This window comes from Mixophyes fleayi, chromosome 5 (genome assembly GCF_038048845.1).
Source record: "Mixophyes fleayi isolate aMixFle1 chromosome 5, aMixFle1.hap1, whole genome shotgun sequence".
NCBI lineage: Eukaryota > Metazoa > Chordata > Amphibia > Anura > Limnodynastidae > Mixophyes > Mixophyes fleayi.
Window position 1 is genome coordinate 43,254,739 of NC_134406.1, and position 17,321 is coordinate 43,272,059.

The 17,321-nt window shown below is 38.0% G+C and overlaps 1 protein-coding gene across 3 annotated transcripts in view; it reads left to right on the top strand.

The window, feature by feature from the left end:
- Positions 1-17,321, top strand: part of NCAPG2 (non-SMC condensin II complex subunit G2) — a 38,516-nt gene that overhangs the window by 3,745 nt on the left and 17,450 nt on the right. For 2 of the 3 annotated variants that reach the window (XR_012692743.1, XM_075212111.1), the window contains exons 3-19: positions 811-999; positions 1,294-1,408; positions 1,582-1,739; positions 2,719-2,853; positions 3,499-3,593; positions 4,278-4,347; positions 7,043-7,129; positions 7,525-7,617; positions 9,396-9,521; positions 9,621-9,800; positions 12,640-12,792; positions 13,424-13,646; positions 13,756-13,877; positions 15,251-15,424; positions 16,039-16,109; positions 16,190-16,343; positions 16,468-16,641. Coding sequence is in view for 2 of the 3 variants with exons in the window: in XM_075212111.1 (XP_075068212.1) it covers positions 811-999; positions 1,294-1,408; positions 1,582-1,739; positions 2,719-2,853; positions 3,499-3,593; positions 4,278-4,347; positions 7,043-7,129; positions 7,525-7,617; positions 9,396-9,521; positions 9,621-9,800; positions 12,640-12,792; positions 13,424-13,646; positions 13,756-13,877; positions 15,251-15,424; positions 16,039-16,109; positions 16,190-16,343; positions 16,468-16,641 (2,319 nt within the window). In the remaining variant the exon portion in view is untranslated. The remainder of the gene's footprint in view (positions 1-810; positions 1,000-1,293; positions 1,409-1,581; positions 1,740-2,718; positions 2,854-3,498; positions 3,594-4,277; positions 4,348-7,042; positions 7,130-7,524; positions 7,618-9,395; positions 9,522-9,620; positions 9,801-12,639; positions 12,793-13,423; positions 13,647-13,755; positions 13,878-15,250; positions 15,425-16,038; positions 16,110-16,189; positions 16,344-16,467; positions 16,642-17,321) is intronic. The other variant, XM_075212112.1, reaches the window with a different exon arrangement.

Sequence of the window (17,321 nt, forward strand, 5' to 3'; positions counted from 1 at the left end):
CTCATGCACAAAAAATATACTTAAGAAAGTGGATCAAAGGGTTAACGAAGGATTAAATAAATCCATTTTGTGCATTATTACAGCCAAGATCACATGCTGTATAATTTCATGACACAGAACCAGCCTTTGTTTCAAATTTCTCTAAGGTTATGAAATATGCAAGGATTGTTGGTCAGATGGTATTAATTTCATAATCAGTATGAGCTTTGGCTTAGATTCTGGAACATGTTCACACTCTCTGCTCTTAAATACGTATACTGCAATTGTGTGTGTGTGTATGTATGTATATGTGTGTGTGTGTGTGTGTATATATATATATATATTATTGGAATTACTCCTCGTGGTTTTAGCCTTCGGCTATTCATACACGAACCTTATTAATTCAGTCTTAGCCTCCATTTTACGTTACTTAGCTAGTGAAGAGACAGAAACTCATATTGAGCGATCATTGATCTCTATGTAGAGGCACTGGTGCAGGAAACTCCAAACTTGCTCTGCTCTCCCCTGCCCTTGCTCTGCTATCTGTTCTTCAAACGTAGCCGTGGGCAGTGCACCGGTGACTCCACATAGAGATCAGTTACCTCTGTGTTGTTTTCTGGTTCTCCTTTGTACAACTTTCAAAATCAGACAACTGAATGCAGGAAAAAACCGAATACAAATGCCTGTCTGCAGAGGCACTAGTCTGTACACTGAACCGCCTATATGTGTACATTTATATTACATCTAAACATAACACGACTGGCAACATATTTTGTCTGGTGGGAAGTATCCTAAATTTGGCCTTTGAATGACATTTGAAACATTTTTCAGAAAGACGTGTCCGATCCTTTTGATCTGGATGAATTACTGCAAGAGTTACAAAGGAAACAGAAAGAGGAATTATGGCAGAAGCTGAAGACTTTGCTGACAGACAGTTTGGTTGCTAATCCGGTGGAAGCGTGGAATAAAATAGATGATGACAGTGATGATGATATGGAAGTGGAGGGAACTTCTGATATGGTAAACAAGATGATGCATAGCTTTTTCCATCATCTCATTGGCATTTGGTTATTTTTTATTTATAAAATAAAGTCTCTTATTTTTTGCCCTTTAAATGGGTTTGATATTCCCATCTGAATCACACTATTTATTGGCCTGGAGGCTTGGCTGTAGCAGAGTATACCTGACTAAAGAGGATACATGGCAACAGCAATAAATAAAGCGATTCAGCCAGGAATATCCATCCCCTTTAACGTGAAATTTAGTATAATTACAGCAATAAACATTCATTCTTTTATCTTTGGCTGTTCTTAGAAGCACACATTGGATGTTATACACGGAGTGACAATTGTTGCAACAGTGTCTGTGTCTGTCGTAGATGGTGACATAAGTTATGGAGCGCTACTGGAATGTGCCGCCAGTCTCAATGGTAGAGTTGATCTTAAATATATCTTCATATTTCACTTTTTGTTGTGCTGCTGCTTTAGACATGTAATTTATCTAGGATCATTTTGTGATCCACATATCCTTTCTTCACCGATTTCATGAAACTGAAGTAACACAGCTGGTCTTTCTAGGACTAACAGTATAAGTCATTTTCAGGTATTTTGGGAGCCTTACCGGGATCTGAGTCACACGTGCGTCTGGCTATCCTACGTCTGTGTGAAGCCTGGTGGGAGAAGGGGTTAGAAGGAAAGGAAGAATTTGGGAAAACTGCATTTGTACTGCTTTTGGAAAAATCGCTTGACACAAAGTGTGTGGTACGTAATGATCAAGGGATGCAATATTTTCATTCTTAAATGTGCTTACATTTGCCTCCTGAAATTATAGTGGGCTAATTTGGAACAAATTTAATTTATTAGTTCAAATAAATATTTGATAGTGAATGGCTTGTATTTGAATATGCCATGTACTTGTGTTCTTGAACATATTGAAACTGGTTGCTATGAACAACTGGTGTTTTTTGCACCAATCTAATTCCGTTCTAGTAGCTTAGAAAATGAAAGCATCTGATTGGGAGAAATGCCACCACATTCTCTGTACTAGTTTTCTTATATATTCTTTTTTGAGCCTTGACATTTGTTTTAGTTTTTAATAGTTTAATTTAAAAAAAAAATTAGATACATGTGTAAATTGCCACCAAATCCTAGTGCAAAAATATTATCATATATGGGGGAAAATGGGAGTTTTGTACATATGCTAAATTTCTTTCTCTGAATTCAATGGGGAACACTGGGGTATAGAGGGATTAGGCAGGAGCTTGGACACTTTAAATATCCAGGAAAAACTCCTCTCCCTTGTGGTACTTTCCCATTCTACTCCAGGCACCACCACATAGGGCAATGGATGTCGATTCAAGACCATAAAAAAAAAAAATAGAAACTGCAACTGTGTTGTTCAATTTATTATGGAGACTTTTGAGCACAAACTGCTTTTTGCTGGCTGGTCAGAGAAGCTCATCACACAAAGTTGCAGCTCCCGTACATGTAACCTGTTGGAGGTATTTGAGGACTGTAGTGGAGATCTCTTGATTAGCAACCATATTATATGTATCTGCTGTTTTAAAATGATTATCATTTTTATTGTTTAACGTCTTATGGATCAGCATTTAGCTGTTGAGTGATCTGTATGATCCATGGACCATTAACATGCAGGCTATGCGTCATCACTTTCCTTTGTGATCTTGAATTCAGATGTAAGAAGGGATAACTAACTTTAGATCTTTTTCTCCTGTAACAGGCTGCTGACATTGCTCGCTTGTGGCAACTCCATCCGTCCCTCCTCACTGTCGATTACAACTCGGCTGAGAGCAATGAAGTGAAGGATTTGTTATTGCGATGCTTTATGAGTATAAACTATATTAAGAGAGAAGAGGTAATTTTGTGTTTCACAGTCAAGGTTGTGGGTAACCATTCAGTTAATAAATTATTGTCCTTGCAGTAATTATTAAAATTGTTCTTAAAGATAAAAAATAATTAAAAATCGACTAGCTACATCAACCTCTGTCATGCACCTAGTTTTAATAGTTGAACATTAATGATTTGTAGACACAATGCTGCATGTCGTTTACATTTATTCATGTTCAAAGTCGCAAATCATCTGCAAGAACAAAACGGGTCCTCGCTACACATACAATCCACCGATTTTTCCAAATCATATAATAATATGGCAGCTAGTCACTTTACAATGAAAAGCAGCACAGTAAAGTGAACATTATTCTATAGTATATAACGCCATTTAATACTTTGTGGGATTTAGTTTTGTTCTAATATATTCATTGTTTCCGTTAATGCCATTTTTCTGTAACTCTTCCCACAGTTACTTTTGCACCAGTACTATAGCTACAGAAATGTATTGTGGGATGGAGAAATAAATTGTTTGCTTACCTTACAAAGTGTTTTGCTCTGTTAATTGGCACCAGAGACAATGGGGTATAATATTGTTTCTTTTTTTTTTTTTTAATATTATAGTTTTGAGGCTAATTTTGTATCCCCCCCCCTCCCCCCTTCCTCTAACCAGGGCCGACGATTCCTTAGTTTTCTCTTCAGCTGGGATGTCAACTTCATTAAAATGATCCACGGAACCATTAAAAATCAGCTGCAGTGTTTACCAAAGTAGGTTCTATCACAATCATGGTCTTGCACTTATTCTGTGATTCTAATTGAATAGTATGTGACCATATTTCTCGCAGAGGCTTACATGTTTTTCCAGGGATGTTTAAAGTCAGGGGAAGATATGTATTTTGAAGGGCTTTTTTAAATGTAGGAAGTATAAGATGCCATTGAATTACATTGCCAGAATAAATCTGATTGGGGGGAAGGGGACTGCACACACAATATATGCCTTTAGTAGAATTTTGTACAAGGTGCTTTCTTGGTGTAAAAAACCAGGCTATGCGGATAATAATATTGCCCCTGGCCACCATCTCCTGAGATTGTAGTATCTTTAATGTGCCATGTACAGGATGGGCAAGGCTCAGTTAACCAACCTTACAGTAGGCAACGCTGTACAGATCCATTTTAGATCGATCTTCAGTCTGTGAGCTTGAAGGATTATGGGATCTGAGGCACCTACTTCGGTAATTATGTCCTGGTTATAATTTTTAGTGTAGAGGGAGATTTTGATTTTTTTTTTGTTTTAAAATAAGATCTCTTTTCTCATTTAGGATTATATTCTTCATTATGGTTGAATGTAATTTTTAAATTCTGCTTAATTATGAACTGAAAGTGCCCAATATGCATATAGTTTTGCTGAAGGGTTTACCTTTTGTAAAATGTATATTTATTTTTATATGCCAGGTCATTGATAAGTCACATTGCGGACATTTATTTCCGAGCATGGAAAAAAGCATCTGGAGACATTCTAACGGTATCGCAACTTATTTTATTATTTTTGCTGTTTTTACCATGTTGAGTACAAACTATGGTAACATAATGAAATGGAAGTGTAAAATAAAGCCACTATTGCTGTTAAACACAATGTTAAAAGGCCCTTAATTGTTTTTAAGCAATTGTAAAGTCCTGAGTTTTGTAGAAACTGAACTCTAAACGTTTTAGTCAGATCAGTAGAGATCCAGTTTAACAAAATCGTAACATCAGATTTGCTAGCCAAGTCCACAAAGTCAAATTTGATTGTCATAATGCATGCTAACAGGTAATGGTGAGTGTCACATTTTATTCAATTTAAAATCCTCTTATCCCTTTATGGTATGTATCCGAATATTCAGTTTTCACAGTTTGCTTAATTTTGCCCATTGTTGTATTGTTTAAATATCTTTTCTAAGTGTGACTCTTTAATGTGGTAGTACGAGATAGTGAGATGCATACTTTGTGTAGCGCATCTTCTAGTTCAATTCCATTCTTAGTTGTAACCTGCTTATATAGGGAAAGAAATCCCTGCAATAGTGCAATATTACTATTTTGTGGAATTAGTTTCTGCTTCCTCAGGATTGTGTGCTGCCATTTCAGTTTGTGATAGTGTCACCAGAATTCATGGGTGACTTAGGAAACGTTCGCAAAGAAAGTTAAGATATGTGAAAGTTACACATAGTTGAAAAGAAAAAGCTAACATTTGCCTTGATTTTTTTGGTCTGTTTTATTGATTGCAGCTTTTTAACTTTGAGATGTTGCAGAAATAAGGAATTATCTTACAGATATCAGCATTTGTGTAACAACATGAAATTAGGTTGGGAACCACTGGTTTTTAAATAGTAAATTTTTTATCTATAGAAATTGGAATTAATAATGCATTTCTGCAAAACAAATTTTTTGGACAGCTGTTTTGGTTTCGTTGACTGATTCTTACGTTTTTTTCGGTGCGCTGAATCCAAAAATGACAACCGTTTTGTCCTGGGACGTCAGGTTTTCGAACAAACGGGTGGTCGTCGTTTAAAAAAAATCTCAACGCAAATATTTTACTTACATGAAAAATATTAACTCATTTGCACAGGTGACGACAAAATTAACACCACACTAAAGTAGATTGCTTGTGAAAACGTCTTTTTTTTTTTTTTAAGCTCTAAACTTCTTTTTGAGCTTTTCCTCTTGTAGGTGGCTTCCGGAAGATCCCTGTTCAACATCCAGCAGTAGTCAGCCATCATCGTAACACTCCATTTCCCTTGATACCTTCTTTCCATTTCTTTTATATCTTGAAGGAAACGTTCTCCCTGCTCTTCACTCACTGCTCCCAAATTTTCAGGAAAATAGTCAAGGTGTGAGTTGAGAAAATGGACTTTTAAGTTCATGTAGCAACCAAGCTTGTGGAACGCTTTCAACATTGTTTCCACCATTTCCTTGTAATTTGAGTCCTTTTGGTTTCCCAAAAAGTTTTTTATGACCACAGTAAAGGCAACCCACGCTTCTTTGTGAGTTGGAGTCAATGAACTGATGAAGTCTTTGTTGGATATGAGTTTTCTAATATCCGGGACAACAAAAACCCCCTCTTTTTAATTTTGCCTCTGTTAAACCTGGGAACTTGGATCCCAAGTACTTGAAGCATTCGCTATCTTTGGGAAGTGCCTTAACAAATTGCTTCATTAATCCTAATTTTGTATGGAGTGGTGGTAATAAAACCTTCTCAGGGGGTACCAATGTATCTCTGAGAACATTCTTTTCACCAACAACTAGACTTCTTGGTGGCCAATTTTTTGCTTCCAGTGATTTTGTCGCTCTCTACTGTCCCATAAACATAGAAAACAAGGGTATTTGGTGTACCCAGCCTGATGTTCCAGCAGCATACACAATACTTTTAAATCCCCACATACCAACCAGTTTTGGTTTTGATAACCCACTTTCTTGAGTACCAACTCCAAGTTCTCATAAGTCTCCTTCAAGTACACCGAATGAGCAACAGGAATGGACGCATAACGGCCACCGTTATGAAGTAAAACTGCTTTTAAGCTGCTTTTGGAAGAGTCAATGAAAAGCCTCCATTCAGAAGAATGCATGAAAGAACATGTCCGGGCAGGCCCTAGCAAGCACACTCAACAATGCAGTGATCACCATCAGGACCAATAAACATTTATTTTCATGTTTTTGGGAGCACTGGCAGTGAAAATAAATTTGTTTTTCCATGTTCAGGTTTTTTTCCCCAAGTATGATGAATCTTAAATTTAGCGATTTCCAGCTACCTGTTAGACCAAGGCACATTTCGATTATGAATAAACCTGACGTCCCAGGAAAAAATGGTGGTCATTTTCAAATTCAGCGCACCAAAAAACATAAGAATCAGATAAAATTATAAAAACAGCTTTTTGGTTGCAGACCTGTGTAATTTAATAGCCAACAGCCTAGTGGGACTATATATAATATAGAAGTAAAATATCCAAGGATTTTAGCAAAAGCATTTTAAGAGTCACTATTGCCATTGCTTACTTGATAATGCTGCTATACTATACTAATACTATAACTATTGTTGGTGTTTACTTAAGAATTTATGCAATACATTTAATATGTTGGGCATGTGAGCAAAGATTTATATTGGTGTCCTAATCTACACACTTTCAAAACAGTCTTCTATAGATTTCACTTGCGTGTGACAGACTTTTTCTGTTTTTCCCCACAAGACAATTGAAAACACCTGTATCCAGAACTTTATGCATCATGGTGTCCATTTGCCCAAGAAGTCTCCAGTGCACCCCAAAGTGAGAGAGGTAGGCACCAACTTGGAACAGTGATGAGATATTGGTCCAGTTTTTTGTATCTGATCACCTGGTGGGCGAGTAGGGAAGAATGGCATTAGTAACAAATGATGTAACTGAGTGTTAAAATGTGCAAGTCATCATGGGCTTAAAAGGACCCTGCTTTCTAAACTGGGAAACATTTACCCCTATGTGTCTGTGCCCCTGATTAGCTGCAAGCAAAAGTTTTGTTTATTAACTAGTTCTGATCAGTGATTCGTTATCTCATGTAACAGTGGCAGCTAATGTTTTGTTCCAATTTGACAAGTTATGACGCTCCTAGCCTAATGTCTTACAGTATATTGCTGTAATTTGTGCTTATTGTACTATATGAGATCTTTATGAATTATCGCTTTTTATTTTCCTAGATACTGAGCTACTTTCACCAGCAGAAGCTGCGGCAGGGCGTGGAAGAGATGCTGTTCAGACTATACCAGCCTATTATTTGGAGAGGATTAAAGGTGATTGTTCTGTGTTTGTGTTCCAGATGGATATAAAACACATATATTGAGATCTATATTATAGGAAAAATATTCTCTTTTATAAATGGGGGGCATACTGCTTGTTTATTTGGGGTTATAAGTTTATATTATTTATCGGTAATCGAACAGTGCTCTGCAAATTATTATGGTAATGGTAGAACTCTTTCTAGTGGCTTTGTCTTGCAGTTATATGTGAACATGGGGAAACCGTATGGTTTAGTGTTCAAGATGAAGTCTGCAAAGAGAGAGATTGGATTTTTTTTTAAAGGAACATTTCAATATAATGTGAAATGGATGAATCTGGAAGGATTTAGTGTATGACTGTATGCAACAACTAGCAAAAGTGACTGGGTTGTTACTCATTGTGAAGCCTCATTGTATGAATAACCGCTTGTAACATAAGCCTGTGCTTGTTGTAGTGCATTTGGGTGGTCGATAAATGCACATGGGCAGTCAAATACACAGTGACACCCCTATTCCCGAAACCTTTTGGTTGGCGATTAAGTTGTATATGCTTGGTATATCCAGCTGTAACAGCAAAAAGCAAACCAGAAAATATCAGCCCCTTCCTTTGGGACTGCTAACTCACCTTTTGGTGCCTCTCTATCAGGTGGGCAGCTGTGCTGCTTATCATTCTCTCACATTACACTGTTGAATGTACTTATTCAGCAAGTCAGTGTGGTCACTTGGTGTGATTCCAGCTGTTGGGGAACAGGACTAGTCACTGTTACAGTCTTTGTGTCTCTAGCACAGGACTCTTCCGAAGTCTTGTCTGGCAGATATCAGCTCTCAGGGGCCAGACCCTGTATCTGTCTCAACTGATCGCAAACCTGCATCTCCTCTCTGCTGCTTTCAGCAGCACACAGCACAGTTCCATAATTAAGCCCTAGATGGGAGAGGTCACACACCTTTTCAGTGCTGTTGGGGATCATTCAAAACTACAGGGAAATTTGTTTTTTGTCACCCTTCTATATGTCATGAACTGCAAAACCTTGGGTTGTTAAGGTGCTCCCCCATTCCTTTGTCTTTCCTGTGGAGGCTACTGTGTTCTGGACTCTCAAGATGTATTTCCCTGATATTTATCTACCTAATAAAACACGCTCATTCCCAGCTGGATTCTCACATCAAAGCTTTGGAGAGGTCTCTATCTACTATGAAGGTGGACTTTGTCACCTCTCAGGACGTCTCTGCCTAACGCAACTTTACCAAGCTGGAAATAACTATTTTATTTTCCACTATAAGAAATGAAGCATAGAGCTAATGTATCCTTGGGTGCATTGGATCTTTGCTATGGGAGACAAAAATGGATGGATGTTTGTTCTCTACAGGAACGTGCAGAACATTGTTGTTTTGGTATCTTGTTTGCATTAAAAATAGACTACTCACAGGATGACTTTAGATATCTTGGGGAGGTAAATTATCCACTGTTGTCTAGAGAAGTGGCAGAACATTTGGATGCTGACTTTAAGAAGATGTAGGAGCATTAGCGTCCTTAACCTCTTGGAGGGCTCCCAGTCTGTATTGGTTCACCGTGGAGTAGTACAATCTTTATGTAGATTCCCTTGTTCCATTACTGCTTGTTATTCTCCTTGGTTGAAAGGAATATACTGCTAGCATCGTACTTTGATGTAACTAATTGTGGCATTAATATAGGGTAAGTTCAGCATTATCTGACAGTTTTTTTCTTTTCTTTTTTCTTTTCTTTTTTTTCTGACTATCATTCATTGATCAGGATGATTTTTTCCCCCCACAAATAGGCTCGAAATTCAGAGGTTCGATCCAGTGCTGCATTTCTGTTTGTTGAAGCGTTTCCTATAAGAGATCCCAACATGAATCACGAGGACATGGACATTGAAATCCAGAAACAGTTTGAAGAACTTTTTGTAAGTAGTGAAAGTTCCTTCTTGGAGTTTCCCCCACTTTTATGTTTAGCAAAACATAAAGGATGATAGAGTAATAGTTTTCCTTTTCGTAAATTACAGAATCTTTTAGAAGATCCTCATCCTCTTGTGCGGTCTACAGGAGTTCTTGGGGTCTGTAAAATTACGGCTAAGTACTGGGAGATGATTCCACCATCTATCCTGGCAGATCTTATGAAAAAAATCCTTGGTGATCTAGCTGCTGATGTTAGTTCGGCTGATGTGCGCTGCTCTGTTTTCAAGGTAAGGTTTGGGTTGTTCCTCTTTTCTGTTATTGATTAATATAATTCTCTGCATCTGTTTTTTTTTTTGTTTTTTTCTCGTTCATCTTGTTGGGGACATGGGAACCATGAAGATCTAGAGCCTTCCTAAGGAAATTGGCACTTTAAAAATCCTTAATCTTGTTTTTCAATATTTATTTTACTTTAATTATTAAATCTCCCGCCACGACTATTTGAATTTGCTGCTCTGGCGGTCACTGGAAGCTGGCAGCCACGCCAAGCTGTCTGTGTTCCACGGCGGGCTGAGGAGGTACCTGTCCCAGAACCTCCTCCCGCTTCTGTCTTGGAGCGATCCTGTGCAGCAGTGCCAGACCATGCACCAGAGGAGCGGCCTAGAGGTAAGTGACATCTCGGGGCCAAATGGCGGAGGCATATTAGTATCAGTCAGCCTTGGGGATCTAGAACCTGCAGGGAATGCAGTGCCTGGCATTTTGCTTGTGAGGCAAGGAACAGATGGGGGCATCCTAGTGACAGTGGCCCAACACTTAGGCATTGGTTACCAGTAAGGGTGATGGTCGTCTTTGACAGTAGCTGAAGATGCTGATCCCTGGTGGTGTAACCCCGAATGACACCTCTAACTTTGCATGCTTTAGTTCACAGACTGAAGCCCACCAAAACAGAGACACTATTCAAAAGCCCCTGATCTGCTGTGCCTGTATGTCAGCTGCAGGGAAGTATCCAGAGCTGGTGTGGTTTCTTGGCTGACTGGGTCGGTGTGCTTACTCTTGCTAATTTTTTTTTTTATTTTTTTTAATGTCTCTTCTGCCTACAGTTATTTTTCTATAGACGCTATCTATCTCCTCAGTATCTGTTATGCTTTAGTAGGGGAGTTATTTTAGGGCTAAGACTAATGGTCTTTCTGCAGTAACTTTTTATACTTGTGTTAAATGTCAGTCTATGTTGCCAAGTGGACAATCGGGCACGACAATTGTGCGTGTGATGCGAGTCTGTTGTGCTTGTCTGCGTTTTTCAACGCTAATGTGGCAGCACCAGCCTGGGATAAATCTCTGTCCCAGTCTATTTTGAACTCACAGAGCATCCCCAGTGTGTAACTGTTAAGAACCATTCTTCCACCTCTTTGAAGCTTCAGGAAATGACCCCCCAGTCATCTGAGGGGTGCTGGTCCAGGGATCATTCAGTCACTAGGTCTGTGCATGGCTGTTTAAAGTTTTTTCATTCTTGGAAATGATTCTTGAGAACCATTCAGGGATGGGGTACAGCAAATATCAGAGTTCTGCCTTTGTCCCTTCCCGGAGAAGATCTTATTGTTCACCACAAAGTAGGTAGTGGAATAATCAGACATTGAGAACTCTACAAGACGGTACAGGGTTAATGATTTAGCGTGGGCAGTGTTACAGGAACTACACATCCTGGACAGCGAAGAGACAACTGAGCCTGATATAGGAGAAAGAAGGAACACTGGTTTTCCTTTCCTTTGTCCCCACGGTTGAATTCTTCCTTCTTTTTTTTGTTTTTTCTTTCTTTGTGAGGCATGGACTAAACCTAGAGGCAAATCTTTCGTTACTCACAGAATGCTGCCCCTTTATCATCTGCCCAAGTGGATACGGATAAATAGTAAATCTACCTATGATTTTTCATGAGGAGAGAGCTGTTCTCTGGACTAAACCGTCCTTTAATCCTAAAGTAGTTTCTAAATTCCATTTAAATCAGGACGTCATGATACTGGCAGTGGGTTATAATCAGTCCTCATAGAAAAAGGGATCTCTTCACTTGTTGTCGGGGCATTAACAATATACGATAGGAACAGTATGATTTTCTGGTTCTCTGCGATGCTTCTAAAAGAGGTTGTGCTGTGTCTAAACTATAAGGATCACCTTGGTGCTTCCTCATGCTTACACTGGAGTGGGGAATACTGTGCCTTATATTGTGATGGCTCATTCTACCAAATCACTGAGCTGTTTGTGAGAGGCATGACAGTGCTTCAGAGAAACAACTGAGTTTGGCAGCCACATGGTCCTTGGTTCATTTACGTACGAGATTTATAGGCTCAATATTTTTGCATCTAATGACGCCAGTTTTGGTAGGAAGGTGCTGCGTACCTTAACTCTGTAAGTGTTCCCATCCGTATTGGGACGACCCCATAGTTCACGTTTCCCCAAAGGATGAAAACGGGATTTGTATATGTACTTTTAAATTCATTTCTCTAAATCCATTCGGGGGAACACTGGTTACCCATCCTATTTATGCTCTAGATCAAAGGTGCTTTCAACCATTCCTCAAGAGCTACCAACAGGTCATGTATTTAGGATTTCTGTGTGTAGAAACAGGTGGAAAAATTACTAACCCAGTCAAATATATTAACTCAACAGTGCTTGGTTAAAGAAATATTGAAAACATGAACTGTTGGTAGCTCTTATGGATGGAGGTGGACACCTCTGATCTAGTTCTCCTGTTAAGGTTTAACACAGTTAGTGGTCTGTTTCTCTCATTTTTCTGGTTCTTTCTTTGGGGCTTGGTTAGAAAAATAAAAGAATGGGAGATATAAAAGTGGAAGTAGCTTAAAAGCTTGAGGATTTTTTTAATGTGCCAGTGTCCTAAGGGAGTATGTTTACCCCATGTTCCAGTTACTTCTTTTACCCCCTCATCCTTCTATGATTTAGATACGACAGCCATTTATCTTGTCTTCAGGGCATGTGGGCACCAGGAGAGCCGCATGTTGCTTAAGCTTGTTCTACAATGTCTGTTTATTGGTGTGAATTTACAGCAGACAGTCATCTTTGGTTAATTTTAACCCTTCCATAGGTAAAATATAATTTAAAAATATATATAATGTTTTCCAGTGCCTGACCATTCTATTGGACAACAAGTTAGGTCATCCATTGTTGGAACAGATGCTGCCGACGCTGAAAAACAGTCTCCATGATAACTCCGAGAAGGTCCGCGTGGCTTTTGTTGACATGCTCCTTAAGATTAAGGCTGTCCGAGCTGCTAAGGTATTCTAACATTATAGCAAGAAAAAGTTGTAGTCAAATCTTCATAACTTTTTTTAAATGGTTAGTTGAAAGAAACATCTTTACAATTGTTACATATAGAAAATAAAACAAAATCCATATTCCCTTTCCCTCGATTAACGTCAAGAATTGTCTGTGTGGGTTAAATGCTCGCAGGATTTCCAGGACACATTCTTAGTGCTGCAGTATTTCTACCTCTCCTGTGCTGCCAGACATGGTTTCAGTGTTGCAGCCAGTCGTACGTGAAATATAGAAATAGTTTAAGATTAAATATTGAGATCTGCAGTGACGTATAATTACTGCTCTTTTCTTCAGCTCTCTGGTTTTGCTAATGAATTACATGTTCAATAAATTGAGCTAACTAAATGGAAATATTGAACTAAATGTCTTCGCTCAGGATTTTATATGCATCATGTGGACAAATTGTTCAGTCGTCCTGTTGTTCTGTGGTTGTTACTTATAGCCAGGTCACCAAAAAACACACATCTACTTTGTGCTATACACATTCTTGTGGTTTAATCACAATGCAATACTTTTATATTATTTTGTACTTTTTATTACTGTGGTGGATTTACGAATCATGATTGTGTCTTGTGTTTTATTTCTCTTGCAGTTTTGGAAGATGTGCCCCATGGAACACCTCTTAGCTCGTCTTGAAATTGATTCACGCCCTGTTTGTCGTCGCCTTGTTAATCTCATGTTTAACTCTTTCTTACCTGTTAATCAGCCAGAAGAAATCTGGTGTGAGCGGTGCGTAGCACTCATCCAAATGAATCCTGGAGCTGCACGGAGGTTTTATCAATACGCCTATGAACACACGGCACCCACCAATATTGGTAAACACAGCAAATGTCTTTCGTTCTTCAGATGTTTTTTCATTTTTTTTTTTTTTTCCTTTTTATTTCCATTCTTATGTATCCAACTGTGTCATCTTTACATCCCCAGCTAAGCTAATGCTCACTATAAGGCGGTGTTTAAACGCCTGCTTGCAGAAAGCCATTCATAACGAAGATGAAGAGAATGATGATGTCAGTCAGGAAGAGCATGAAAAGAAGCGTAACAAGAGTGTAAGTGGGAGTTTCCATCTGCTTTCAGTAGCTAATTAGCTTATTCTGTTTTGTATATGAATCAAATCTATTTGTCTTCTATAACTTTAAATATATAATATATAACACAGTAATGGATCTCTAATCAGAGAGACCCTGAAAGAGCTTGTTTCTCTTGTGCGAATACAAGGCTCTTTGCTTCTAAAAGAAGTGTTCTCTTAATTATTTGCTTGGTCAAGGCAATCTTATCTATGATATCAAATAGTTGAAAAAAGGACTAATTTCACAGACTTAATTCTAGGCCTTAAGCTGGGTACACACTACACGGTTTTCGTCCAATAATCGGCTCAATTAGGCGACATACGGCCGCTCGTTCAAAAGTCGGGTCAGTGTGTGTAGTGACACGATGGTCGAAAGTCTGCCCAAATGGACGATTGTCGTCTCATTTGGTTGGTCGTACCGTTTAATATTTTCGTTCCAATCTCGTTTTTCTGTTGTGTAGTGTGTATAAACTTCCGACCGATCCACAGCAGTGAGTACGAAATTATGACTGTAAAAAGTTGCTAAAGGGACGTCCGCTCTTCCCTTTATCGTCCAAAAAAAAGCTAATGTGTATGCAGTCCATGGACCGAGCGATCGAACCATCGATCGCATGTAAAATCGCTCGGCATAAAAAGTTGGTTGAAATTTCTGTAGTGTGTACCCAGCTTTATAAACACATGGCGCACACATATTCTCTGCAATAACTCCACTACCTCCAATCTCATTGATGTGCAGCTGCTGGAATTACGTCGAATAGCATGATAAAAGCGCCTTGGGACTGGTGCTTAATTGTGCTGTTTGTATAGATAAATCATGCTCCGTTTATAGGCTTGCATTACTCCATGTCCTAACAAAGACTTGCTTAGAATCTAACACTATCCGAAATCCAAAGCCTTCCACACACCTTACAACTTTGTCATTCAGTCTGCTTGGATTTTTACCAAATTGTTAAAGAATCAGTATGAGTGGATAATAATCTGTCTAATATGATCAAAGATGGCCAACTCGTATAGATTAGGTGAAACATTTTTATCCAGAAAAGAGCAGATTAAAACTAATTTGAAGTGTTTATAATCGTGAAAATGCTTTTTAGATGTGAACATCCTAATGATCATTTTGGCTACAGGTTCTTCACAATTTGTCAGCTGGGACATATACAAGCAGTTGTAGAAAAAAATGTGACAGCAATGGCTTAGGCCCTAGTCACATGCACCTAAAATTCCAGATCATTGCAATTTCTGGACAAACATGTTTATGTTTATGATTATGTGATACTGAAAACATACTTGAAAACATTTTATGCACTAGGGGTTGCATATTGGAATAATGATGTGTTATTTGTGTGATTTTAGGTATTGGAAAATGTGCTGTCTACAGAAGACGTTGCATCTATGGCTAGTTTACTGGAAATTGTAGTCATTTTGTGGCGAAGTATCAGAAAAGCTCTCGATCAAAATGATGAGGCCAAAACCTACACTATAAGCAAATTTGCTACTGTGCTGCCTGAGTATTTTAGAACGTTTAAGGTAAGGATGCAAAAATGTTTTGTTTTGTATGTATATTAGACTTCTTTAGCAAAAGAAGATTATAAAGCTGACCATACATTATGGTTTAGTAGTTTTTAATGGAATGGTAAGAAATTCATAACGTGAGTGGGCGACTATAGATCAAAATACGACCAGCTGTAGATGTCTGAATCGAACGACAATACGGTTGGAAATGGTGGAAAGTTTTAATCTGTATTTTTTGAAGTGTGTGTATCCTGGTCATATAAATTATATTGATACTAACAATGTTCTAATGTGTTAGGCAATTGCTTATTTATAATCTGATAGATTTGTTTTGTTCCACAATTGAAAATGTATATAAATGTACCCAATTGTTTGTTCAAAACATGACAAATTGTTGCATCTATAACCAGCTTATTAATGAATATGAATTGGATTGAAGCTCTTAAATATATTAAAGTCATTATTTTCCCTCCGCTAGAAAATAGCATATATAATTTTGTGATAGATCGTAGACTTGTATTGATTTGTATTTTTACTTTGATACCTGAAATTGTTAGTTTGGTCTTACAATTCAGTTGATTTGATTGAGTAAAGCCTCCATACATGATGATGATTTGTCTTCCCTGCAGGATGATCGCTGCACTGTACCATTAATAATCTTGGCTTCCTTTATGCCTCCATCTGCTGTTCCAACATTCAGGTACCGATTTCTCATATTTCCAGTCCACATTGCTCTGATTACCCTTTTATACATGTGTCTCTTCACTCTTTATCTTCTAGCTGCTCTGTTTTGTCCAAGCTGAGGAACATGAACAGTGAGGCTGAGGAGAACAGATACTCCACACTCATTGATTGCTTGTGTCGTTGGGGGCAAGTGGGCCACATACTGGAGCTGATAACTGATTGGCTGTCTGAGACTTTTCCAGAGAAAAAGGTAACTTGGGTTAACCCTTTAGGTGCTTTCTACTGCAGTTTTGATATCTAACAATTTCACCCCCAAAATTATGCGAGGGTTAAGTGTATTTTCTAATATATATGTATATGTTTTTCTCCTGTAGAATCAAAAGGATTCTGTACGGAAAGTGCGCATCCAGGATACCATGGAGTGTAAGCCTGAACTAGCTCTTAAATATATGGAGTACATTATGACCCACACCATGAATCGAGATTACCTCTTCTGTGCACCAACTAAGAAATTAAATAACCTTTTAAAACTTCTGGGGCTTGTTAAAGTAAGCATTACTGTATTTTTTATTTTCTCTAATGGAAATTTTAACAGATAATTGAAGAGACAAAAAAAAAAAATTATCTATATACTTCAATGAGAAATGCCAGCCAGGCGCCTCCCCATATGTACACTGCACTCGAAAATGTTGCTATTATAGATTCAACACTTATCAAAGGCTTGGCAGAAATGGGGATGGTTGAGTATCGCTGAATATAGTGGTATTCAATCAGCAAGAAAAGTACCAAAACTGTTGTGTATGGTAGAACCTACATGATTTAATGCACAACTTCCAGAGTTTTGTTTTGACAATGATAATTGTACAGACAAGATTAATTTAACCCTAATAAATATAAATATATATATATATATATATATATATATATATATATATATATATATATATATATATATATATATATATATATATAGCTACTGGATGTGTAGCACACTGGTTGGTTTCATCTTGCATGTTTGTTACTTTGTAGAAATCTGACTTTTAGGGGGGTATTCAATTGTTAGCAAGATCGCTAAAATACTCGCGCTCGAAAAATATTACCGTTAATATGGTAATATTGCGCGTAAATATTATTATTATCGTTTATTTGTAAGGCGCCACAAGGTTTCCGCAGCGCCGTACATGGTACAAACAGTAGCCTATACAGGGTAAGACAGTACAGAACAATA